This window comes from Corvus kubaryi, unplaced genomic scaffold (genome assembly GCF_017639235.1).
Source record: "Corvus kubaryi isolate FWS band 111438036 unplaced genomic scaffold, C.kubaryi_AGA036_p1.0 137, whole genome shotgun sequence".
Classification (NCBI taxonomy): Eukaryota; Metazoa; Chordata; class Aves; order Passeriformes; family Corvidae; genus Corvus; species Corvus kubaryi.
Window position 1 is genome coordinate 11,769,186 of NW_024580671.1, and position 25,684 is coordinate 11,794,869.

Below are 25,684 nucleotides of genomic sequence, written 5' to 3' on the forward strand. Positions count from 1 at the left end.
ACACAAGCTGAAACAGAAGAGCTTGGATCTGGACACAGGAAAACATTTCTCACCATGAGAGCAGGCAGGCAATAGAGCCAGTGGTCCGAGCAGGCTCTGAGGTCTCTGGCCTCGGAAGTTTTCACAGCCTAACTGCATAAAGCCATAAGCAACCTCATCTGATTCCAGAGATGGCAGTCAATGTGCCCCAAAGCCAATGGGACCTGCGGTCTGGCTTTGGTGGGGGAGCAACAGGGGCCCACAGGCTGGGTTGTCCCATTGCCCCAGCCAGGAGCAGGCAGCTGGTATTTAGTAGGAACAATTATGTGTCGTTTCCAGGGTTTATTGAAATTATGAATTAATTTAATAAAAAAAAATCAGATTAGATTTCTATCAATCAGCAGTGAAAAACCTTGAGAAGTTAACTGCTTAATAATTTATCTCAGTTTAAGCACTGTTGTTTTTCATAAGCTATCTTTTCCTTGTTAGAAACTCTATTTTTCCTTGCTTAGTAATCTGTAAGGTTTATCTTGTAACACATTCTGAATAAAAGTGCTAGGCTCTAAGGTCCAACAAAAATAAACCTGGTTATAAAAATAATTTCCATGCTGTGGCCTAATAATAATTTTGAATACCTATACTCTTTCAGAAGCCTGTCAAAATAACAAAAAACTATTTAATTTTCAGTACTGATCTTGACTATCTACACTTTACAATTTGTGACGTTAAATTAAACTAGTGAAGAAATTCGGGATGAATTCTACATAAACATTTTGCAATAAAGACAAAACTGTTCTGTGGTATTGACAATAATTTTTGATCTACAATCTAGCAAGGTAATATTGACCACAGTTTTCTGCAGTATTGAAAACTATACTAACTCAGATAAAAATTCCAGAATTTGCTTTGTTTTGTTCAGCTTTAAAGAGCAACTTTCAAGAAGGTGAATTGCAATTCGTGCATCCAGTACCAGGTCATTTTCTAAAACAAACAAATAAACAAAAAGAAAAGAAAAAAGAAAGGATGATCCTGTGGTTATACCATTATGTCTACTGGACATGTACACAATATTAATCTTTATAGAAAAAGAGCAAAATGATTAATTAGGTGACTTACAAAAGTCCAAGTTACCACTGAAATAAAACTGTATACAGCAGCTGCTTACATGTCAAGGTTTTTTGCAGATATTTTTGATATGAGACTTCCTCTGACTTCTGCACACCTGGTTCTAGTGCACACACCTGGACATGTGAACTTGACTTTTGCCTAAGTATCAGTGAATTCTAAAGACTATAGGAATAACACAAAGGTCACTTGATTTGTACACTGAAATCTTTTCCTCATGTCTAGTGACACTAACAGGAATCAAGCATTCATGAATGGAAGGCACAGGTTCTTGATACTACCTAGTCTACGCACCATAGTGATTAGATTCCCAAAGTATTAAGTATATATTTATTTTCCTACTTTGGAGGGAAATGGAGAGTTCTAAAATTATATTTCTGTAATTTCTGTATCTCTTACAGAATAAGGTTTAGTAGGCTGGATAGCCTCCTACTCAGGAAATTGTATGAAAAACTGCAGTTTAATTGTTAGACTACTGACTGTCTTCAGTGTTACTAGGCACAAATCCTCAAGCACTTCTGCTATTGAATGAAACAAAAACAACAACAGTGTACTGGCAGACCAAAATCTAAGAGTCCCTTTGGCAGGGAATTTTTAATATAAATTAATTAATTATATCTATAATCTATAATTAATTATAGATTTTTTTTCTCATCTACTGCCTGCAGAACAAGGATTCAGCATCTCAGGAATTACACAGGAGAGAGATAAAGCATTCTCAGTCACTAGTCTTTCTGCTGGAAGTTAGGGAGCTTTCTTAACAGGCAGAACTTTGAATTCTAGTTTCCCCTGCAATGCTGAACCAGAGTATCACTCTCATTGACAACCCTTTAAGTTATAAGAAAAGTATAAGGAAAACCCTAGACTTCTTGTACCATTGCCATCAAAAAAACCCCACCAAAACCCAAAAAAAACCCCCAAACAACTCCCCCCCAAAAAACCAAACAAACAAACCCAAACCCCCTCCCAAAAGCCCCCAGATAAATTCCAAGTAGCAGCAAGTAGCAATCCTCTGAATTTCAGGCTCCAGTTTCTAAGCAGTAGTTTTGATACTTGAGGTACAGTACAGAGTAGTACTCAGTAGCCTGATGAGTAGCTCAGAGTCTGATGGTAACTCTGGAAAGGAAGAATTGTTTAAAGGCACAGTAACTGCCTGTTTAACTTGAAGGCACCTAAACATTTAATTTGATCTAGTCTAAGACGATATTTTCAGGACTATCTTCTAACATGTAACCAGCTCTGCTTACATGTAAGGGACAAACACACCAGAACAAAAAATTGGTAGTATCTTAACTGATAGGTTGCTCAAGTTATTATCCCTTGCTATTTTGAGAAAATTGTTTTTCTTTTCCATTCAATTCAGCACCAAGTGGAGATTATTTCATATTTTGACTCAAAAGAAATGTGTTATTTAATAACTGCCAATACTGATTCCTCGATCATGCGTATTTTCCTTGAGAGTCTCCAGATTGAATGCCTGCACCTTTCCTTCCTTCCACACATTAGTTATAAGATCAGACAGGACCACAATTCACCGTAGTATGGCTGCAGGGCACATACATAAATATTCAACACCTACAAAAGAAATTTATTTTTCATGATAATGCTAAATTTTACAAATGCAAGCCAGAAGATTCTGCAGATGCTCCATGGCACAAAAATGAGCTCCTACTCATGTGATGGAACTTACTAATATTTTCTCAAACTGGAAAAACAGTCCTGAGACCAGGACAGGGGCTCCGAGCGTCTGTGATGGGTGCATTGGGATCTGCCCATCATGGCATTTCTATTCTATTTCTTGGTCAAAAAATGGGTCTTTCAGCACTCCATGAGGTCAGACTGTGGTTAACATAAGCAGGGTTTGCAGAAGCACTCAAAGAATGGTGGCACGAAATCTCAATTTTTCTTCCACTCCTCCAAACTGAGGGAAGCACAATTATAGGGTCATTGATAAAGGTTTAGGACTCCCTTTTTTCAGAGATTTGAGATCTCATTATCATTCCACAAATCAGTTTGGCTAACAAGTACAGATGTATCTGTGCCTTATCTTTTACACACAACCTTCTTGGATTAGTTCAAAGAAGAAATATGGTTTGTAAATGTAATACTCTTCTCCTGTCTTCAAAGTGATTTTCTCTATCCCATAAAACACAACTAGTGAGACTGCATTTCTCAAAGTAAATCAAGATTTTATACTTTAGAGCGTATGTGGAACCCTGCTGGGACAGAAAAGAATGCTCCTAGAAATACTTATGTTCTTTCTGCCTCTATTTACATTAGCCCGTTTCCTGAAGTGTCAGATAAGAACAGATATTCTTTATAGATTTTCCAGCTAGGACTCTAAGACTTATTTTCTTTTTTTTTTTTTCTTTCTTTCTTTTTTTTTTTTTTTGATAAACTTTTCACTTCTGGCTTACACATACTTTACCTGTATGCCATGATGTATCCTTAAAGTGTTTTATGTTCTTCCTAATACTTAAAAGCAAAACCTTTCAGATTCCATTATATATGTATATGTCATTACATTGATCAAAAGGTTCAGGGGCTCATTAGAGTCAATAATAATAATTAAGAAGAGAGAAGAGTTAAAAACTCCACAAAAGAAGTAAAAAGAAAAACGATCTTGAAATATAATTATAGAGTTAAGACTGAGCAAATATGTGAGAGAAGATGAAGCATAAAGCAACAACCATTTTCATATAACAATAGTTCACTAAATTAAAGCAATAACCTCATTTCATCTGAGCTGGTTGATCTTTTATTCACTAATTAGCTAATAAAAGGCATTTTATACGAAAAGTATTTTTGTGTAGGAGATGTTGCTTAGGATTTTTTTGAGAGCAACATCCAAGATAATTTCCATTATCCCATTATAATATTAATCATAAACAAATGTCATGTCTCAAGGGGTTATTTAGAAATACTTGTTTCTTTTTAAACAAGCAGTATAGTTCATTCACGTTATTCTGTAATAATTTCAGATTTAATTCTTTCTGATTATTACAAAGGGAAAGCAAACTGTACTTTGTAAACATATATTCCCTTAAGAGACACGAGGATTAATTTATGACTTATATTTTTGTTTTGAATTGGATTAATTATGAGGGATGATGCAAAGACCAATGATGGGAAACACTTTTCAACTCTTAATGTAGAGATTTGAGTTCAGTACATGGATGGCAGTTACCCTTGTTCTATTTTCTCTAACCCCTCAACCCTTGCCCACACTGCAGTCATTATGTGTGCCAGTGACAAGTGAGAAAGAATTAGGAACAAGTGAAAACAAAAGCTTTTTCATTCCCTTTGAATTTGTAAAAGTGGCCAAAGTGAATTCTGTGATTTGTCTCTTATGAAGTCCCATTGAAAAAAGAAAAGAAGAAACACAAACAACAAATAACCACAGTATCTCCATACCCTATAAACATCACTTACTGCTGAGAAAATAATTTCAGTGGTACAGAAGATCTAGAAAGAATTTTGTAGTAGAAGATGCATAAGAATAAACTGAGAAGAAAATTAGGTACTAGAAAAAAACCTTGAAACTAGAAAATTAAAGATCTTGAGTCCGATTTGAAGATGTGTATATGAGTCGATTCCTGTATTATTTTAGATTTATTTGATTATTGTCTTATAATTGGTTCAGCAGAATCTGATTCTTAACAACGACCAGGAGGAAACAATAGTTACCATTACTTCTCTTTCACGTCTGAGATAGTGTAGTAAAAACCAGCACATACTTGTAGAGTATAAAGAAAAAAGAAGTGACAGGAAAGCAAAGCAACATGACTGGGAGAGGAGGAAGAATATTTGCAAATTGGAAAAGATTGAAAAATCACACAGATTTTGGTCATTTCTTTAGTGACAAAGAGACTAGATAGGGTGGCGAGCCATTTTGGTTTTCTTTCTGTTCCTCATCAAGGCTGACCCAATCTTGCACTTAGTAATTATATCTCTTTTATCACAAAACAAAAGTGCATCTTTGAAGTGAGGCTCCAGAAGCCAATTAGGCAGATTAGTTTCAAAACACACAGGATGCAGCAGTTGTCATTTATTGAGCGTTGAATAGCTGTGCTAATGATTTTGTCTCTATATCATCAATGTCTTAGTTCACTTGTGGCTACTTAGGTTTTAAAAATGTTAGGAAGTTGATTAGCTACCCCAGCCTAGCTGGAATATGTGGGCTGACTGTCCAGCTTATCATCTGTTGCTGAGTTTAAAAAAAAGAGGACAAAATCAGTGAAGTGGAGTGTCAGGTCAAAGTCCAGGTCTAAATGTTCCTAACTGTGAGTGCTTTAATTGGCTTTATCAACAGAAATTTCCTCTGTAAACAAAGTATTGTTTATCTAAGATAGAGCCAGCAACACTGTCAGAAAATGTACATATTTATCTCTTACTACATAAAAGTGATGAATGAATTCTAGCTCAGTTTATTTTTTTTTTCAAAGCTTTTAATTTCTCTGGTTTTAATTTCCATATTGTGTTATTTGTAATAAGGTAAGGAATCTACAGTCATCCCTTTCCCTGGTAGCTAGGGACAATAGTAAGCTTGCTAACAAATAGTAGAACTTCAGTTTAACATTTCAACAGGAATAAGTCAGTATATCATCATATCATGTCACATCATATCAGATCATATCACATTTCATATATCATATCTTCTCCTCAGCCTGTTGAATATTAGTATTGAATCTAGTTAAAACTGAGAAAAAACGAAGAACTGAAACATATGATCTTCAATATATACAGAGCAATGTGAAGGTTACTACACCATTTCCATCGTTGTTAATGTTATAGGGAAAAATACCACTAGACCCAGTTTCTGTTATCACATTTGTGTTGGTGATCACTGTACTCTGAAATCCATCAGACAGCTCCTGAAGGGAGTAAAAACAGTTTAGGAAGACTGTCCTTTGCAGAACATCATCAGGGTCAGGGTTCTGTCAAAAATAAATTTATGAACCTAAGCCTGACCTAGCCCTATCCCAGGGATAAACTGTGTTTATAATACTGAATTTTACTGCTTGATAAATAAATAGGTCTTAAAAGACTTTGTACTTTGATAACTTTGTTGATTTTATTTTGTTGATGACTGATGATACCATTTTTTGCATTTAATGAAATCTGAACACTGTGAAGAAAAACTAAAATTCGCAGAAAGAAAATGAGCTAGGGGGAAGGAAAGAGAGAAAAGAGGGTGAAGGAGAGGGAGAGGGAGAGGGAGAGGGAGAGGGAGAGGGAGAGGGAGAGGGAGAGGGAAAGGGAGAGGTATTCCACAGTCACAGTGTGCAGGAAGTGATAGGCATCTTGAAAAGTAAGTAATCTCACCTTACTTAGAGCTCTGAGGACAGCAGAAATCCTCTTCCAGGATTAATGACAACAAAAAGACAAGTGGCTTGATGTGCTAAATGGCTGAGGTATCAAACACAAACAGTATACTAGCAGAGAGATATTTCAAATAGTGTAAAACTAGTTCAATTGTACAATATATCCATAAATAACCATTAGGTTTATTGTTAATAGGATTACAACTTCAGATCTATCATGTAGCCAATGCACTTCTAGTGAAAATGTTCAATTTAGTTACTGAGCTCACAGGGATTAGGCGCTCCATTTATTTTCTTGGAATGTTTTCCACTATGACTTCTTCAACCTTCATAAAGCCTGTCTTGTAAACTTTGCTCTTTTTCTTGCTAGCTGGGTGTAATTATTTTGTAGGAAAAAAAAAAAATTAAAAAGAGATACATTGTGCTGCAGAATTATAGAAGTAGTGTTGATTTCCATCAGAATTATAGAAATAGTGTTGATTTCCATCAGGCAAAGGTCTGAGCTCTCAAATGCCATTACTTAATCAAACTATGAATACAGTTTTACTTGGATCTATTTTTACTTAAAACATGAGTTCATCTTTTCTGTATATATTCAATCACTTTCACAGTTTAGGCATGTGACACATCAAATCTTCTCATTTTTTCCCAAATTATTTGTGTCAAATTGACAGCTCTTAGCACCAGGCTTGTAGTGCTTTATATGATGTATGACTTAAACAGTGAGTTCCTCAAATGGTCAAATATCAGTTGATATAGCTCTTTTATACAGCAGTCAAATCTCATTTAATTCTGGGAAGGTAATCTTAACTATTTCTTGCATTCTGTCAACAATTTATTTTTCCCCCACAGTGTTGAATACAAATACATATGTCAAATACAAATATCTATCAGAAATAAGCCAAGAAATGTCATGGAAACTTCTTTGCCTCTGGAGTGGAAAGAAACTCTTACTAGCTGAGAGCCATGGCTATGATATTTTCCATAATGCTGTGGAAATAAACAGATGATTGCTTCCTTTGCACAGGTATTTACTGCAATGCAGTGGGCAGCACACCGGAAGACCAGGTTAACAGAGAGGGTGAGAAAGCTGTAGATGGACATAAAATTGAAAATTCTCAGATCCTTACATAAAAAGTTGTTTCAGCACATTAACCTGGCCTTTGATTTTTTTTTTTTTTTTAATGCATGCAATTTGTTGTACTTTAGTGCACCTCTTGAAACTACTTTAAAAGATGTAGAAGCCCAACTGGACTTCTTACAAGAAGACTTGCATCACTCTTTAATGATTTAAAACTAAGTTTCTATTCTCCTGAACTCAACTCTAAGCTGCAGTTTTGAAGTTTGAGAAGGCCAAAGATACCTTTCATTTCTTTTGTAAAAGTATGGATTTCATGAACAGAGCAGCAAGTACGCTTTTTGACTTTACACAACTTTGATTGCCAGAACATTTCAGGGCCATTTCTTTAATCTTCTGAGAAGATTCTCTTGATGACTCAGATTATAAAGATAGATCTCATTTACTGATCCGTGCAAGCAGATGAAGTTTCTGACACTTTCATATATGCTTTTTTTTAAATAATCATCCTAACAGAAGAACTTAAGTAGTTGAAATATGAAATAGACAGATAATTATGAATATAGAAAAACTGCCTGAATTTAATGAGGATTGTTCCCTATGAGCAGGAAAGCTTTAAAAGTTGAAACATGAAACTTTCTTAATGATTAATATTTTAAAATTGAAGGGAATCAAATGGAAATTCAACGGAAAGTTACCTGGAGAGCTCCATAGAAAGTGTATGTGTACTATAGCAGATTCATATGGAACTTTGCACATACATACTAGGGAAAATGAAAGTGAAGTGATAAAAGCCGTATTCAGAATGGAGATTTTAAATTATTTGATTGGGATGAGAATTTTTTGTGTTAGTGAGTGAGTGAATTTGACTGACTCTTTTTACAACCCTATTTTCATTAAATGTAAAGAAATCAGGAAAATAGCTCTGTAAAGTATTTGCTTTCTGAAGCAAATGAATTATTTTTCTGTTTATATTCATTTTTTACATATACATATACATAATGTTTCTGGGGATTAATTTAAAAATTGCAATTCCCTGCAGTCACAGTCAGTTTCCAGAACTGCTACCTGCATAACAGCTGATAGATTTCAATCGTAAGATTTACCCAAAGAAATATATGGCTGGTAGTTTCAAAGCTACTCCTGACATCTCCAGCTGACAATCATCCACTCATTTAAATCAGACTGCAATTAAGCAAAAAAACTGTTGGACAAGTCTGAAACTTCCAGAGATCCATGAAGACTCTTGGCTTTCATATGTATTCAGAAATTCAGTAAATCCAATGCTTTGGATAAACATCAGAATTGGCATGTTCATTCTTGCTCTGCATTACAAGGTTAATTGTAGAAGGCCACAAACTATGGTCTTAAAGGTCTATTTGTTTCAGCTCTTCTATAATGTATTGAAAATAGTATTTTAAATAAAAGGTGACATTCAGAACTCTGTCACAGCAGGCATAAACTCTACATTGAACCTGTAAACTGAATGCAGGACACTAATTGTGGTCTTCATTAGCTCATAAAATGTTTCAGAAACACTATTGTTAACTGAATCAGAGACTGCTACACTTTACACTTCGTAAATCACACATTAACTAAGAAACAGAGCTGATCGTGTCCTCTGTGGATTGCACTCACTGTTTCCTTCCTCCCTTCTCCTTTTATTCATGCTATTGAAATCAAGTCTTTGGAGAGCAGCTGATTTCCTAATCCTGAGACGACACCGACATTTTCATTGTAGTGTCCCAACAGGAGACTCATTTATGATTGTCCCACACACACATGCACAGGCATGTGTGGGTTGGAAAAGCTGAAGCCACCACAACATGTGGATCTAGAAGACCTCCCCATTCTCTCTGCTCAGCTCATAGTCTTACTAACAAAGCTTGTTTGAAGTGTTGCTCATCAGTCCATACTCCTCACAGACACACCCTGTTCAGGCCTGCTTTCAGGAAGATGCAAATAGCAAAAATAATGTGGTTTAGAGAGCTATTTGCTTGTTGATATGGATAAGAAAGGTTTAAGAGGAGCAGAACAGAGAGGATGTGAACGATGCCTAAGCAGAGATGTAGGTAATCTGTTTCTTCATCTTGAAGCAAGTGGCTACTGTGACATAAATATTTCACTGAGTGACTACAACATAATATGTGACAACCTGTCATGCGGTAGTAAAATCATGTTGCAATAAGAACACTACTCAGCAGTAATCACATATATTTTCAGTTAGAGACCATTTTGAGAGACACAAAAGTACATTTAGAAAGTGCCTGTGACAGAAAAATATGAGAGAACAGCTAGCCAAGTAAAGACCAGCTCCTAGACTCCACTTACCTGCTTTTAGCTTAGACATTACTCACATATTAATGGGAAAGCAGAGATTTTCCCCTTATTGCATCTTGTCTTGAGACTAGGAACTATGAGAGAGAATGTCCTATCTTTTGAAATGCAGGAAAAGACGGAAAAAAGTCACCAGTTTAGCAGCATATGGCCTTTTCTTCAACCACTGGCAACAAAAAAGGAGTTGTCACAGCAGCTAGGAGTGCTCAAGGGAGTAGGAATCTCTCTGGACCTTTCCTTTGCTCCACATCCTCTGCAGGTCCCCAACACTGCATAATGTTACTGACTGATTCAATGTGGGGGTAACCAGATGGATTTACAGATAGTTGTTTTTGTAGTAGAAAAGGAGATATGGTGACTGTAAGATGACTTTTCAGAAAGATTAGAGGCAGTTCCTGAAATTGGTGCTTGATTTATATTTTTAGCTTCAGAGAGCACAATATGTTCTTTAGCAACTAATCCGTTAGCGCTGTTAGAATGTCCATATCTATGCTTTCCTATGGTAATAAACCCCACTTAGAAAAAAAAAAAAACAGATGAATAGAGAAATGTCTTTAAATTTCTCTGAATTTTGCTGAACTATTAAGTTCTTTTTAGGCCAGAGATGTTAGAAAGTGCGTAGCTGTGTTATACTCTTTCTTCAGGGATGCTAGAAATCTCATGCTGAGAATTTATTGCCTGCAATTCTGTAACAGGGGAAATGGTTCTTCAGCTGCTCAAAGGTGACATGGAAAACAGTATGTGTTCTGAGAACATAAAAATATTAGTAATCACTGGTATTACCCCTTGAATTCATAGGTTTCACCTTTCTTTACTGAGGACTCTAGCCATGACTTCTTGTACACTTAGAAAGGTAGGGAAATAGATCAGGTCCAGAAAACTGCTTGGAAATTGCCTGTAATAATCCACAGTACAGCTGTGAAACAAATTTCAGTTATCTAGCATTTAAATTTCTTTTTATTTATACTGTGACTCTATTCTAAAAGGACAAGTTTCTAAAGGTATAAGCTTTCCCCTAAACTCTGTATAAAAGAAGAAAAGTTTTTCAGGAGTGGAAGAGAGATGTGTGGAGGTGTTCTTCCATAATCTTGTTACAGTTGATACTTGTTTTTTGTTCCTTCCATCCACCCTAAGGTACTTCCAGCATGTGATTACTAAGAATTTTCCCAGTCACATGTGTTAGTCAAAAAATTTTTGACCAAGAATGTATTTTTCCATAAAGTGACTGAACATTTCTTGGCAGAGAAACCCTCCTAGGTACAGGCACCCTAAGGTGCAAAAATCTATTCATAAAGATCTTTGATTGATTCATGTGAGTTTTTTCATGGTTTTGGTAAAATCTATCAGAAAGAGAATTCCCTAATTAAAAACTTTACTTTTTAACTTTTGCCTGTCTATTATGTTCATCCACACTGAAGCTTACAAACAGAAAAGAAAGAACGACACAAACCTTTCAGCCCAAAAGTTTTGTGATCATCCCTCCTCACTCTTGGGGCAGAGTGAGGAAGAATCTGGACTCTAAAACAGATACTTTTTGATATAACCCAGTGAGACAAGCCCCTGACCTGAGCACCTTGCAGCACCGAAGCAAGGCATTGCTTCCTGGTGTATTGTGGATGCTTAGCTGTATTCTGGAGAATGTGCAAAAAGTGTGAGGCCAGCAATTTCCACTTCAGGCTCTACAGTCAGCTCTCTCGTCAGCACTCCAAGGAAGGTGAGAGAAAGGTTGTCGTGGAGGCCTCTCAGTGACTGTTGCTTCAATAAACAGAAAACACATTGCTGAGTCTGAGGACATAGACGTGGGAATAAGTTATTAACAGATACTCAAAACGGGATTGTAAATGGCTCCAGGGTGTTTCATGCTTGTTGTTGATGCCCTACACCAACTGAAGAATTTAAAGCAGTCCTTTGGCTGCAAACTCGTGTTAATGTCATTCTTAAGGACAATTAGCTACGTCACGCTTTCAATACCTAGGACTATATATTTCTGCTAACAGCCCACTTGCAACCCTTTGCCAGATGCACTGAATCTCCAGGTTGCTGCTGCTGCTTTTACATAGACAGAATTTAAGAAGGAGTTTTTAATATCTTTTCTTTGATTAATTTTAAGAGAAAAATCTTGCTTTAATAAACTTGAGTAGAACCCAGAATTAAGATGATTTGATGACACTGTTACTTGTGGGAATAACATTGCCAGAAAAATTAACTCTCTTAGAAAATAATTGCTGCTTTGAAGCATTATTTCTCATTTTCAGTAACCTTTTGCATCCAGACCAAATTTTGTGCCTCTGGGCTTGTGGATGGGAAGAAAACCATCTATTTCTGTAAGGAATCATTTCCAATTAGTGTGGCCTGGCAGCCAGGAGGGCCAACCATGTCCTGCAGTGCATCAGGAACAGCATCGCCATATGGGCAAGTCCTACTTTGCTCTGCACTGGTGTGGCCTCACCTTGAATATTCTGTGCAGTTTTGGGTACCACAATATAAGAAGAATATAAAGCTATTGGAGAGTGCCCAAAGAAGGGCAACAAATATGGGGAAGTGTCTGGGCAGGAAGCCTTATGAGAAGAGGCTGAAGTCACTTGGTCTGTCCAGCCTGGAGAACAGAAGACTGAGGGGAGACCTCATTGCAGTCTGCAACTTCCTCATGAAGGGCAGAGTAGGGGCAGACTCTGACCTCTTCTATGTGGTGACCAGTGACAGGACCCAGAGAAATGGCCTGAAGTTGTCAGGGAATGTTTAGGTTGGATATCAAGAAAAGGTTCTTCACCCAAAGAGTGGCTGGGCACTGGAACAGGCTCCCCAGGGAAGTGGTCATGGCACCAAGCCTGACAGAGTTCAAGAATTGTTTGGATCACGCTCTCAGGCACATGGTGCTGGATTCTTTTCCAGGGCCAAAGCTCAATGAGTTGGACTTGATGATCCTTGTGGGTCCCTTTGAGAAATTGTACCTCAAACAAATACAATAAATCCAATGTCAGTGTAAACACAAAACAAATAGCTATGGATTTTATTAATACCCAACAACAAAGCCTTTTATTATTTGCAGTGGACATCAGCTGAGTAAAAAGAAATAGGAGACTATCAATGTCAATCTACTTTTTTTTTCAGTGTTTCAAAAGCTGTGGTTCTTGTAACTTTCAAACCAATGCATTTGCTGTGATATGCCCTAAACACTATTTCATAGGGTTTTTTTAGTGTGCAGGTACTAGCAATTAATTTTACTGGTGTTCCTTCACCTTGCATAAAATATTTGATGCTGGAAGACATATAGTCCAGATAGTATAGTATCACTATGTAAAATGGAACAAAAGATTGCTCTCTTCCGTGGCAGTAAAAGATATGACCAGGAGAGAAATTCAGTCCTGAATCCCCAGCCGCTTTAGAAGAGGGAATCATGGGGTCATTCACGTCAGGCAGAAGAACTGAATCTGTCTCTCAATATGTCTGGTGAATAATGTAATCATTGCTAAATTCTGTTGTTTTAAAAATTATATCCAATTTTCCCTTTATCTCCATTTAGAAAGTTCAAAATGGAATTGAAAAGCTTTGTTTTGCAATTAAGGCAAATAAGCACTTTTTCTGTGAGGGAAAAGAACCTCTTCATTTCAACCTCAACCATTTTCCTCCAATTATTCAGTTCAGTGATTGAACTGAATAATTATAGTGCCTAACTGTTACTCATTTATCATTCAGGCCAAACTGGAATTGCAGTTATTAATCAAAGTATATTATGATGGTTGGCAAAATGAATCACTGTTCCTCCAAAATAAACTCTTTGTCAGTGAAAACTGATACATGTATGATACATCAGAAAATGTTGTCATTTCTTTAGGTAGCTAGCTACAGCTTTAGGGTTCTACAGGACCATTTCCGAAAATATTTATTTTGTGGATAATAGAAGTACTAACAAGTTAGGGATATCCAAACTAGATTACATAAAATAGATGTTTTCTTTTAGTACTCAGTTAAAACTTATTTTAAAAGAAAGTTTTGAGAGTTTTAGTATGTTCGCATAACACATTTTCCTAAATATTTCACATGAATTTTTTGCTGAGAATTTAATGACATATAAAAGTTTAATTAAATGCTCATGTAGTTTGTAGGTCTTCACAAACTTTGATGAGCATAATAAAACAAAAACAGATTGTGCTGATGAACTTCTGCTTGTCTTAAATTAAGAAACAAGTAAAGCAGCATTAGCAAAATTTTCCATTCCAACTTCACAGACATTAAAAGTGTTTGAATAGATTGCACATATTTCCAGCTTATGAAAAATGGTATGAAGGGGAAGTAGGAACAGCAGTAAGAATTGACTTGAACTCTATATAATTGATATAGAAGGCATGAAAACTATTATGCTGTCACAGTTATTATATATATAAAAACATATATTGCTTGATTAACTATGGTTACACAATTTCCAGGGGAAAATATTGTAATTGAACTCTGGAAAAAAAAAGAGACATAGCAAAGAAAGAAAATTAATAGGTGTTTTTAATGAAACAACATAAATGTTAGCTACTACTCTTAAAAGCACTCAAATTTAAATTGACAATTTCCAACAATAAAATCTAATTCAATCTTAAATGGAAATATGTGCAGGACTTCAGGATGATATCTGCAAATGCTGAGCAGTATCTCCTCCAGGCATGCATTTTGATTCATTTTTTCTTTATGGAAACTTCACCATTTCGAAGAAATTTCTCAGAGGTGCTTTCTGTCATGTAAGGTCCAAACAGTTGGAAAAGAAGTTATGAAGTTTTTTTACTTACTGTTGTTGTTGGGAGGTTTTACAACTGAGACAGTTTGTGTATGGGTGTTCATTCCTTCTGTCACACCCCCAAACACTCTCCTCCTCTCCCTCAGCTGCAGGGGGAGTGTGCGCAAACCTGGCCTCAGCAAATGAGCCTGTGGGCTGTGGCCTCTCCCACCCTGAACTCAGCCAGAGATGATTTGTATCACAGCTGCTGAGTTTGGCTTTCCTTGTGGATACACTCTTCTCCCTCAGCCTTGTTTACTTCTCCTTAGACCTGAGATATTTGGACAAAAGTACCACCTTTATGTTATCTCAAGTTTCCGTCAGAGTCCAAATTCCTGTCAGGAGGCATATTTGGGAAGGGATGGGCTTCAGTGGTCAGTAGTCGCTACAATGGACAAAAGTCCTTCGGTGATCTTAACAATGTTTAAGCCAGTAGCCATTTTTAATCTCTCACACTTGCATGACCAGTACCAGTGAAAAAGTTAGGAGAAGAACACATGAAAGAAGGGAAGTAACATAATTACCTTCCAGGCCCATTTACTCTAAATTTTGACAAAATCCTAAAAAAGAAAATAATCTAAGATTAATATTAGTTTTGACAAATTTCTTTATATTCTCATATATTAATGTGAAATATTGGTTTGAGGCAATTTTCACACAATACATGAAATCTACAATTATAAAATTTTAAACTGAATTCAAGACAGTACAGTTCAAGATGTTTTAAGATCCATTTGTGCTAATGGATAAAAAGTGGGTAAAATGTCCTTAAAATATCAATCTGACTCAGTGTTTTTGGATTTTCTCCGGGTGTATCATCTGTTTTTTTATACCTTGTGAGAAAAAACAGTGGAACTTTGGATTAGGTCAAGAGTTCCTTTGTACAGACAAACCATCAAGATTGAAGTCTCATGCTAGTCAAAAAAAGAACAGAATCATATTGTCACATACAAGTTTTGAGGTAAGAACATCATTATGTTATACAATAGGATTCTGTAGGAAGTTTCCATGAGAAAACCAGTTGTTCAAGAAGTGGATATTTTTTAAACAAGACTGACTTTCAGTTTGGTGTCACTGGGCACTGGTAATTAGAGGTCACCTTATGAAATGGAACTACTTATTCAACCAGTGAATCAAAATCATCAATTTTATATATATATAATTTACTATTACTATATATTTAATTTACTATTCACTATATATATAATTTAATTTTCTTTGACCTATGATTCAGACTTCATATTTAAAAAATATTGTTGGTATCTCTGATCTCTAGGGCACTGTCTTATCTGTAATATAAGAAGATAGAGCAAGACATAATGTGCTATGGCAAGCACAGATGTTTGTCAGCTTCCAGTCAGCTGGGTCCTCTTCAGATTCCCAAGACTTTTGAAACATAATTGATAGAGGTCTTGGATTGACATCAGCCAGCACTTTGAGTATTCTCAGAGTAATCCCATCAGGTCCCATAGACTTTTAGGGAACCGGCTGGCACAGCAGATCCCACACAAGTTCAAGGTTGAGTGCATTTTATAGATTAGGATCTTCAATGAATCACAATGTTTTTAAAGTCCTGATCAGAGGAATAAAACAGTGGAAGCTATTAATGTTGAGTTGCAATGGCAAATGCAATCTATTTACTCGACCTGGAATAACCAGCAGTTAAAAGGGTTCATTATTAGAATAAAATAACATTTGTTGGAAACAGTAACAGCTGTTACTACAGCTGTAACTACAGACTGAGGTCTCCATTTATGTTGCCACTACACTATCAAAGCACAAAACCTCAGTAACAGGAATGATTTTTCTCAATTCAGTATCCATTTCTTAGCAATATATTTTAGTCACGCAATCAGATTCAGTGACACAACATATCCTTAGGCACAAAAGTGATACCAGCTATGTATTTGAGCAGGGTTAAATATCATATCTTGTTTGTTGTTCCAAAGGGACAACTTCACCACTAGATATTTTTAGCTTTATTTTTATTCTTTTGCTTGGTCAATGCCTGAAAATGGATTTTTATTAATATTAAAATAGTCAGATACGCAACTATTATGAGGGTTCATAATCTAAACAAAATCTAAACATATTTTGGTAGCTGAATCAAAACTTCTGTATCACAAAGATTGTAGGCATAATTCTTTGAAAATAGATTTTACAGTTATTAGAATTATAACAATCATTTGCTTTGAAAAAATTCTTTCTCACTCAATAGTTCATCTTTTACATCTTTGTTTCCTAGTAGCTTACTATGCATCTGTATGAAAGGTGTGTAGACAGTATCCTAATACTGTCTTTAACACCCCCATAATATCTTAATTTTAAATATCAAATCACATTCTGTAAAAAACAACAATTTAACTGGGGCAAGCAATCATAGACTGAAGTCAATTGACAGAAACACAGGAACAGATAAGATTTATAAGGATGATACAAAGTAAGGCTTATCTACATGCACTATTTCAAGCCTCTTCTGTAGCAAAATGAGTATTGGTGATCAAGCAGTAACATTGCATATACATGGAATATAGAAATATCCCAGTTCGAGTAATGAGGAAAAAAAATCTCTGGTGTCCAGATGATATTTGAGTTATGTATGAGAATAAATCCTAATTATGCTGAAATTAGGAATAGCAAGGGGTTGGTACAATGTTCTGCTACTAGTAGTATCTTTTGTCCACAGGAAATCTTTAAGTTGTGTTTCTGTATGCAACAAGAAGTGATTTTGAGATCTTTGCTACAACTGAATAGTGAATCAATCTATGTATCTATGAATATTTGCACACTCTGAAGGTGTAAATAATTTACTATTAAGGAGCCTAAGAAAACAGAATTTACATCCTTTCAGAAACTTTACATGGAAATTTTATTTTCATTTTTCTTTTTTTTTCTCCCAATTGCTTATTTTACACAATTTTCACTGTAATTTCCCATAAATATATATGGACAAACTTGACATATTACACAGTAGTACAAGCCTGGAATAGAAGTTAATGAACAAAAATGCATTTAAATACAATTTAATGCAATGCATAAGCATTTTACAAGGTTAATATATGTTAGGAACAATGAATTTTGTCAGGTCAAAAAAGGGATTTGGCATCTAGAAAGAGGATGTTATCATTCACTCTTATATCTTTGGAACATAAATAGCACCTCTATCTAATAAATGGTTGTCAAAAAAAAAAAAAATCTAGCCAATATATTCAAGTAAAAACCATACAGTATTGCAAAGTACAGAAAGGAAGAAACAACTTTATTAGTCAAAAACAATGGTTACTGCATATTTAATTATTAATTATTGCATAGCAATACCAGGTTCTGTTGATAAACTGCAGATACGGTGAACTTTCCAAGTAGGCTGTAAGTGGAAAATGCAGCTATATCACTTTTCAAGGAAGGGAATTTATGTAAGTGATTTATGTACCACTGTGGAAAAAATCTCCCAGTAATTTCATGGTATAACTTTTTTAAAGAGTGAGAGCCAAATGTAGACTTTTCATGGGCTTGCCTACTTGCAGACAAATTAAAGCCACCAAAACCTGTAAAAGGTATGATAAATTGTCAGTGGTTTTAGTGACTAGTGTTCTGGACAGTTTCACATATTAATCTAACAGGATTATTGTTTGCAGACGCCTGAGTATCCTCATTTTCCATACTTGTTACATAAATATCATGTCCACCAATACTTTGTATGAGCTTGTCATACATACCACAGTAGATGAAAACTCAGTCTGTTGGTTGCAGCCTATTCAGAGATCATTTAGTTAATATTTCCACAGCAACAACACCCCACCACCAAGCTCACCAACAATGTAGATTTTGCTGTCTACATCAATGAACATTCTCAGTGATCTTAGGCTGCTTTGAACTGAGTCATAGCTGGAAACCAGTGTTATGTAATACTGCAGCTTTTTGAATGAATTTCTACTATAAATAAATCTAGCAGAAACTGAAAAATAACATATGCCCTTACAGAAAAGCTTCAAATTTTTCTGTCATTTGTGGAAGTTTTTTATTTGCTTACAATTATGTTTCATTTATCAGGCACAATATGCAACTTACTCTAAAACCTTATATATATTTTATATATACATGAATATATATAATATATATAAATTAGAGTTTTATATATAGGGGAATACGTATATACACACATACCACATCTGCATATATATTCCCTTATATATGTCCATATATACATTCACAGAAGACATAAACCATTTTCTCTGGAAATAAGAAAAATGAAGGTTATAAACTGCTCAAAGAAGGCTTGAAAGGAAATAGATAATTTCCTTTGGGGTTAACAGATGTGTTTGGATATTTATTTAAATATATCCTCTGTATTTTATAATTTACATTCAGAGTGTATGGTGGGATTTTTTTAAAAATTTATTTACATATACTGTTAAAATAATACATACTGTGCGTTAATTTAGGGACTGATTCATTAGGAATATTATGCAGGCATAGCAAATTTGCCAGTTGTAACAAATCCTGCATTTGCTGTGTTATATCTGACAGTCCTGAGATTTGGAATGGAGAAAATAAGGCTGAAACCTCCACTGAAGCCAGATCACCTCCAGTGTCTGATAAAGCTCTTTGATTGGTATTTTTATGTTGGCTTTAGTGGTCTTTGTACTAGGTCCTAGAAGGCAAGAATGATTTGAAGAATATCTTTGAAGGAACAATCATCTCTGTTTTTGTAAAGAGCATGTGAAGAACAGTCATTATTCCTTGGCCCCAACCTAATATTTTGTGAATACCTACTTCAACTGCCCCATGAAGGAAAAGCAAGCTAAAATTTGGTATTATTTCTAAATCAGAAACACAATTTTTTTTCAGGGATGTAGAATGTTCTGTAATACTTTTAAAAGCTGTTTCGACATATGAACTTTGTTAATTTCCCTAACTCAGAAATTGTAAGAAAACAAAAAAGAAAGGAGGGCCAGCATCTCACAGAAAGAGAGCAGACTTTGGATATCTAAATGACACGCTGAGATTTTATAGAAGATCAGTGATACAAAAACTTTACAAGTATGGGTTAAGTGTTCAGACTTAATAAAGATATGCCAACTGGTACAAAGATGTGGTTAGACATATGCACTGTCTTAAAAGCAGAAGCGTAAGCAGCTTTAAATATTTGGGAGACTTTCTAATACTCTGTACAGGTTTTACCATTATGCATTTTGTTAACTCTATTCTTCCAGGGTTGTGCAAGTCTCCAAACTTCAACTGAGAGGTAGATGATGAGGAAAATTTGAACTGAAAAACTACAGCATGCAAATTATGTTGAAATCACACAGCAATGCTTATGCAAATTCTGACCAAAAATATGATAGTACATGCAAGCACTTTAATTATATATATATTTGCACAAATATCAGAAGTTCACCCACCCCCAAAAAATCCAAACAGCCTTATTAAAACTGGCATGCCATCTCTGAAAATAATTATTTTAAAATTCCCTTTATATTCCTCTCTGTGAGTAGAAAAATAGTCATCTATAGAGAAACTAACAAAAATTGCCTGATTCCATTTTGTTATAGGCAAAATTGTCAGTGTCATTTATAGCATGTTCATCTATAAAAGTGGTGATTGGCTTTGTTTAGTGAAATCCTGATAGCAGCCCAAAATCTGACTGCATGTGGTATCTGTAACTTATGTATCCCAGTAATACCTCTCCACTAATATTCACAACCAGACATGAAAGAAGCAAGTGAAAAATGTTGCTTTTGGCAACATGGCTAATGTGGCATTTCAGGAAAAACAACAACAAGAAAGAATTAAAAATAAGTCCCTACATACCCAGTCCAAATTTTTTGTGTTACATCAAAATGAAGTATGGCATGGTGGAGATGGGGAACTTTTAAGAGAATTCTCTGGGAGGAACAATCATGTACACATTGCCAAATGTTTTTTTAAGCACAATGGATACTGATATGCAACACTACCATTAAAATGCATGTGAATTTTGAAAAAAAAATCAGTAAAATTGCTGCACTTCACTTCAGCAGTAAGTAAAGCTGAACTTCCTCTCATAAGGACAGCATGACTTAAAAAAATCTATTCAAAGATGAAGTCAGATTTCCCCTAGCTCTGTCAAAACAGCTCACAAATCATGTTCCTGAAATCATTGTAGTCTTCCATATAAAAATATGCTTTTCTGAACTTCATGGAAATACAGAATAAACTGCAATCACAGTTAAATGGGGAGAGATGGGAGGGTGTGAAATTTCGATACGTTCTTGAAATAGTACTGAGAATTATTAGTGATGAATCTTTCTCTGGAGTTGGAAAGGGCAATACAGGATAACTTCCCAGCTAATAAAGTGTATGACATAAAAAACCCAAAAGAGAGACGATGTGTACTTTAAAACAACTTTAAATTTAACCTTGATATTAAATAGGCAAAAATATTATTGATGCTATCCCACCTTGCTACTAATTTTCAAATTTTGGCATTATTTTTTCTAGAAGAGAAAGAGGATAATTAGGCTTAGTGATACTATGGCAGAGAAATTGAAAGAATGAAGCATACATGAGTATAAATAAGAATAAGACCAATTAAGGATTTGCTTGCACTGACAGAGACTACAGATTCTTATCGTGCATAAGAGACTCATGTGCTATGAAGTTTGAGAACATTTCTTCATCACTTATCAGAGGAATGTCTTAGTCCTTACCCTTCAGTGTTTCAGACTGAGGGTGAGGTAATTAAGAGAAACCAGAAGAATTTAGAGAGATGATGTATATATATACCCAGGTCTAATCTTGAAAGCAGAAATGTAATCTTGAAATGATTTACAGTACAAATTACAGGTCAGTGCAAGTAAGAATGATATTCAGGAGTTTGAAGGCAAGGTATACTCATTTTGCTACTTTGATGCTCAGAATAAAGATGATTCAAGGCAATTTGTTTCCATCATTACTTTTAGAAATAAGAGCTACCTATACTAGGCAATTGCCCCTTTAGGACCTGTTATTTGGAAGACACAGGTTTTTAATTTGAGGCAGTTTTTGCATAGATATGGTTCCAATTTTCTTCCCTCATCTCTGGATTTTAACTTATTTAATATTCAGTAGTATCAAGAGTATGCTGATGGGTTTTATTTTGTTGCTATTATTAAGAGGAAGAGTAATGAAAGAGGTGTAAGTAAATGTTTCACTTGACTCTTCCTACTTTATATTGCTCCATTTGCCTGCCACATAATTTTGCCTTATGGGATTAGAAATTGCACGTTGGTGAGTGGTGGTAAAACAGCTCTTGCACTCCTATTATCTTTTAACATAATTTACCAGAGAAGAAAGAGTAGCATCTCTGTAGAGTGTTTATAGAAATTTTTATCTCTTCTGAGATAGTAACATAATTTTTGCTACTGGTGGTCAGGTGTGTCTATGGCTCGAGGAACCTTGTTTTTCCCTTATTTCCTATGCCACGTTGTTTTGTATTCTGAGATCCTGCATAGAACAGGCAAGTTGCCTGCATATTTCCTGAGAGACTTTTTTTTATCATCATTTTTCTGAATCCTTTATTTACTCAACAGCAACTTTTAACAGCCTTCAGTCAAAAGTTGACCCTTGTTTTCTTCTACCCTGTATTCTTAATCATGCTGCTTTTTTGCAAAGAAATAATAAGCACCTACAGTGTTGCCTCAGACATTTTGGTTCAGCTCCTGTACTAATCTCTTTTCAAATAATCTCTGCCTTTCTATCAGTGGCTGTCAAGAGCAGAGTGATGTTCCTGATGACTACTCTTCAGCTAAAATTTCAGTTCATCTTTCACAATCCGGTATTTATAACTGATATTCCCCACTGCATGAAAGCTTAGTGTCTGTGAAACTCATCACTTTCTGGCTATGGGTGTGCAGGGCCTTCACAGATCCTGGAATTCACTCAGTATATTTGTACAGCCAAAAAGAGAGCAATGCTTTCATGTCATGGGGTGCTAGCAAGGCTAAGGTTCAGAGGGAGGTGCAATGTATTTATTTCCTCTCTGAAGCTGGGGGTTGGGAGAGGAGCTGTAATTTTACTGGGACTGAATCATTCCCCTTTACACAGTACACTATTCAAATCTGAACATGTAACCAGTATTTTCTCCCAAAACCCTGAAATGCATATATTTTGTTTCTGTTTCTCTTAAAAAACTACAGGATTTGTTGGAGAAGCTTGGTTTTCCTGAATGTAATTAGGTAAAAAGCAGGTATTAAATTCTGTACCATGCTGAGAGTAGATTCATGATGTTTTTCCCCAAAACAGTGATGAGAACATTAAAGAATTCAGCACTAATGTGGAACTTTATAAGATGATAAACCAGCAAAACAAAAGCAAGTACTACCAACAATTTTAAAAGAAAAATTAAAATAATATTGAACATGATAATATTAAGAAACAACTTTCTTAAAAGCCCTCTCATATCTACTAGATTTTACCATTAATTTTTAAATTTTGTTATTGGTACTTCAGAGTGCATTTATCACAGCTCTCTGTCCAATGTATTTCCAACTTTTTTGAGATTTAGAAGACTAAAATGAATGATATACTTTTCCTGGAATTGAGTGTAGGTGTATCCTGCATAAACAGTGTCTAAATGTTTTATGAATCAGACCCTTAATTTTCACAATTTCTAAAGGCATTAATAAGCATCCCTCCAAAATGAATAGCACTTTTCCTTACCTAGAAATAGAACAGAAATAATTTCACATATTTCCTTCAGAAGCTTGCACTTTTAACTTTCAAATGCAATACTAAATGATTTCTGTAAAGTCAGATTTGTAGATTTATGCTTTCTTTTGTCTAAAGGAAGCGGAACAAATGTGTACATTTTAATTTATATGAGTGTCTGCATGAAATTGTAGACACAAGACTAAACATCCTGCATGAAGCAGATATGTCAATACAAAGCTTCCAGACTGCCATTGTCAAGGTGCTTTACAGCATTTTTGCTCAAAGCAGCATTACAAAAAAAGAAGTAGCTTTTTACTAAATTCCTGGGAAAGGGAAGTGAGCAGTGGTATGAAGCTACCTATCTGCAAAGATCTGAAGTTAGATCTTAAATCTCCTCTCAGGAAACCATCAAACAACTAACGACTTGTCAATAAAGCCAAGCATCTACTTTGAAGTCATTGTCATGAAGCTGATTAAGGCCACAAAAGCCAAGGGTTAGTATCCTTTTGACATCAGCACATTCTGAATCTAGTCCCTTTAGGAAAATGGCTTCACAGTCCGATCCAGATCCTTCAGCTACACAGGAATACATAATCAAACAAACTAATTGCCACTCTTGTTAGAAATGTAAATCTTGGGTTTAAATCTTCTATGTACAGGCAGATTTTAGCTTGAATTAGCAAGGTCTGAACGTACTTTGTATTCAAATGTATATATTGAAGTACAACGTAATCAGCTATCACTGGAGGAAACTACTTCTAGAATATATTATAAATCAGCTTTTTGATGTATTTTAGAGATATGCTCACCAATTATTTATCTCCTAACCTTAACTTTTATATCCATAAATGGTTGTGGCTTATGCAGCCATATTTTTTATCCAGTGGGCATACAAAAGAGTACTGAATGTTTCAGTGTGTTTCAGTCAGGTATTATGTCTCTTTGACTTTATGTTCTCTTTAATATCAGTGGTAAGTAGAGTTTGGGCAGATTATTTCAATAGCCTTTAACCACATCCTAAAGAGGAATGCAAGCATCTTCCCAAATAAGAGTAGGAAATACTTTTGCATTAGATATACTTTTGAAACAAAACTGTTTGTCATTGGAAGGCTTTATAGCCTGGTTTACCTGTCTCTTGATTGTCCAGAGATAAAAATTAATGGACTAATTTGCATTGAGTCACTACCTCTGTAATTGTAATTTTGTATCACTGAAATAAATAAACTATAGATAGTAATTTAGCTTAGAGTCTTGCCATAGGGCAAAAATCTGTTCCCATCCAATATTGTGACTGATCATTATTACCACAAAACCTGGCCTGTGTCTTGAAGACAGATTCCTAATGGAAGTCATAAACGTTGCCTTCTGAGCTATATTTCAGATTAAATATTGGTTTCTCTTTCTGATGGATCTTCAAGAGCTTTATCAGCTCTGCTGGAAGCATCTTCATTCTCATTGTTTGTTAATGGTTCTGCTTCCTTTGGGTCAGCATTCTTCTGTGCTTTCTGCTTCTCATCTTCTAACTTCTTTTCTTTTGCCAAAAGCCTGTAGTTGATGGCATTGCCAATGAACAACCAGATACTGGCCACAGTCACAATTACTCCGCAGACAAAATACATGTACTGATATTCACCAGTAACATCTACTAGCCAACCTGAAAGACAAGAGGAGAGAAAAAGAGTATTTAGATTAGGATACCAAATATAATCCACATATTTCCTTTGGAGAAATATCTATATATTTCTTGGTTTTGAAGTTGGAGCAGAAACACATTTTCAACATGTTAAAGTTGTCTAACAGTGGAACTCCTAAAAAAACCCTGTATTAGTCAGGATAGCAGTTGTCATTGAAGACACTGACAATAAAAAAATATTGAAGAACAAAGCAAGTAAAGCTTAATGAATAATGACAGACAGTTTTTCAGCTCTTTCATTTTCATTCTTTCATTGCCGTATTATTTTATTCACCTCCTAATTGTGTTTCCTATTGTTTGGAGTGACAGTCTGCCACTCACTGAGGCTGCATAAAGACAGTAGGATGAAGAGGTATGTGCCTTTTTCAGCTGCTGTCTCCTTGCATCAGCTGCCTGCTTTTTACATGTGCTTTCCTGTGACTGGTGAAAGAGATAGAAAGGTTTTTCCCTTCAGCCATCACGCTCAACTGCTGAGTTTTAAACTCTGAGCCTTCTACCTAAAACTTACATTCAGACCTCTGAGATTAATTTCTTCAGGACAGGGAGAATAAAGATAACAGTTCTTCCAATTCATGAGCCATTCCTTTTAAATTTTCCCAACTCCCAAATTAACATTTACACATATCCAAGTATTTAGCTCTGAACTTTCCTACAGTATAATTGAAACTCACAGGGTAACATGCACACTTCAATTTAGTACCTATTTAGATGCTTTT

General features: G+C 35.3%; 1 protein-coding gene across 2 annotated transcripts in view; it reads right to left on the bottom strand.

Annotated features, from left to right (window-relative positions):
* Positions 1-14,322: 14,322 nt before the first annotated feature.
* SLC16A7 (solute carrier family 16 member 7) overlaps positions 14,323-25,684 on the bottom strand; it is an 86,139-nt gene continuing 74,777 nt past the window's right edge. For both annotated transcript variants that reach the window (XM_042017887.1, XM_042017888.1), the window contains exon 5: positions 14,323-24,929. In XM_042017887.1, the coding sequence (XP_041873821.1) occupies positions 24,658-24,929 (272 nt within the window). In that variant the 3' untranslated portion in view covers positions 14,323-24,657. The remainder of the gene's footprint in view (positions 24,930-25,684) is intronic.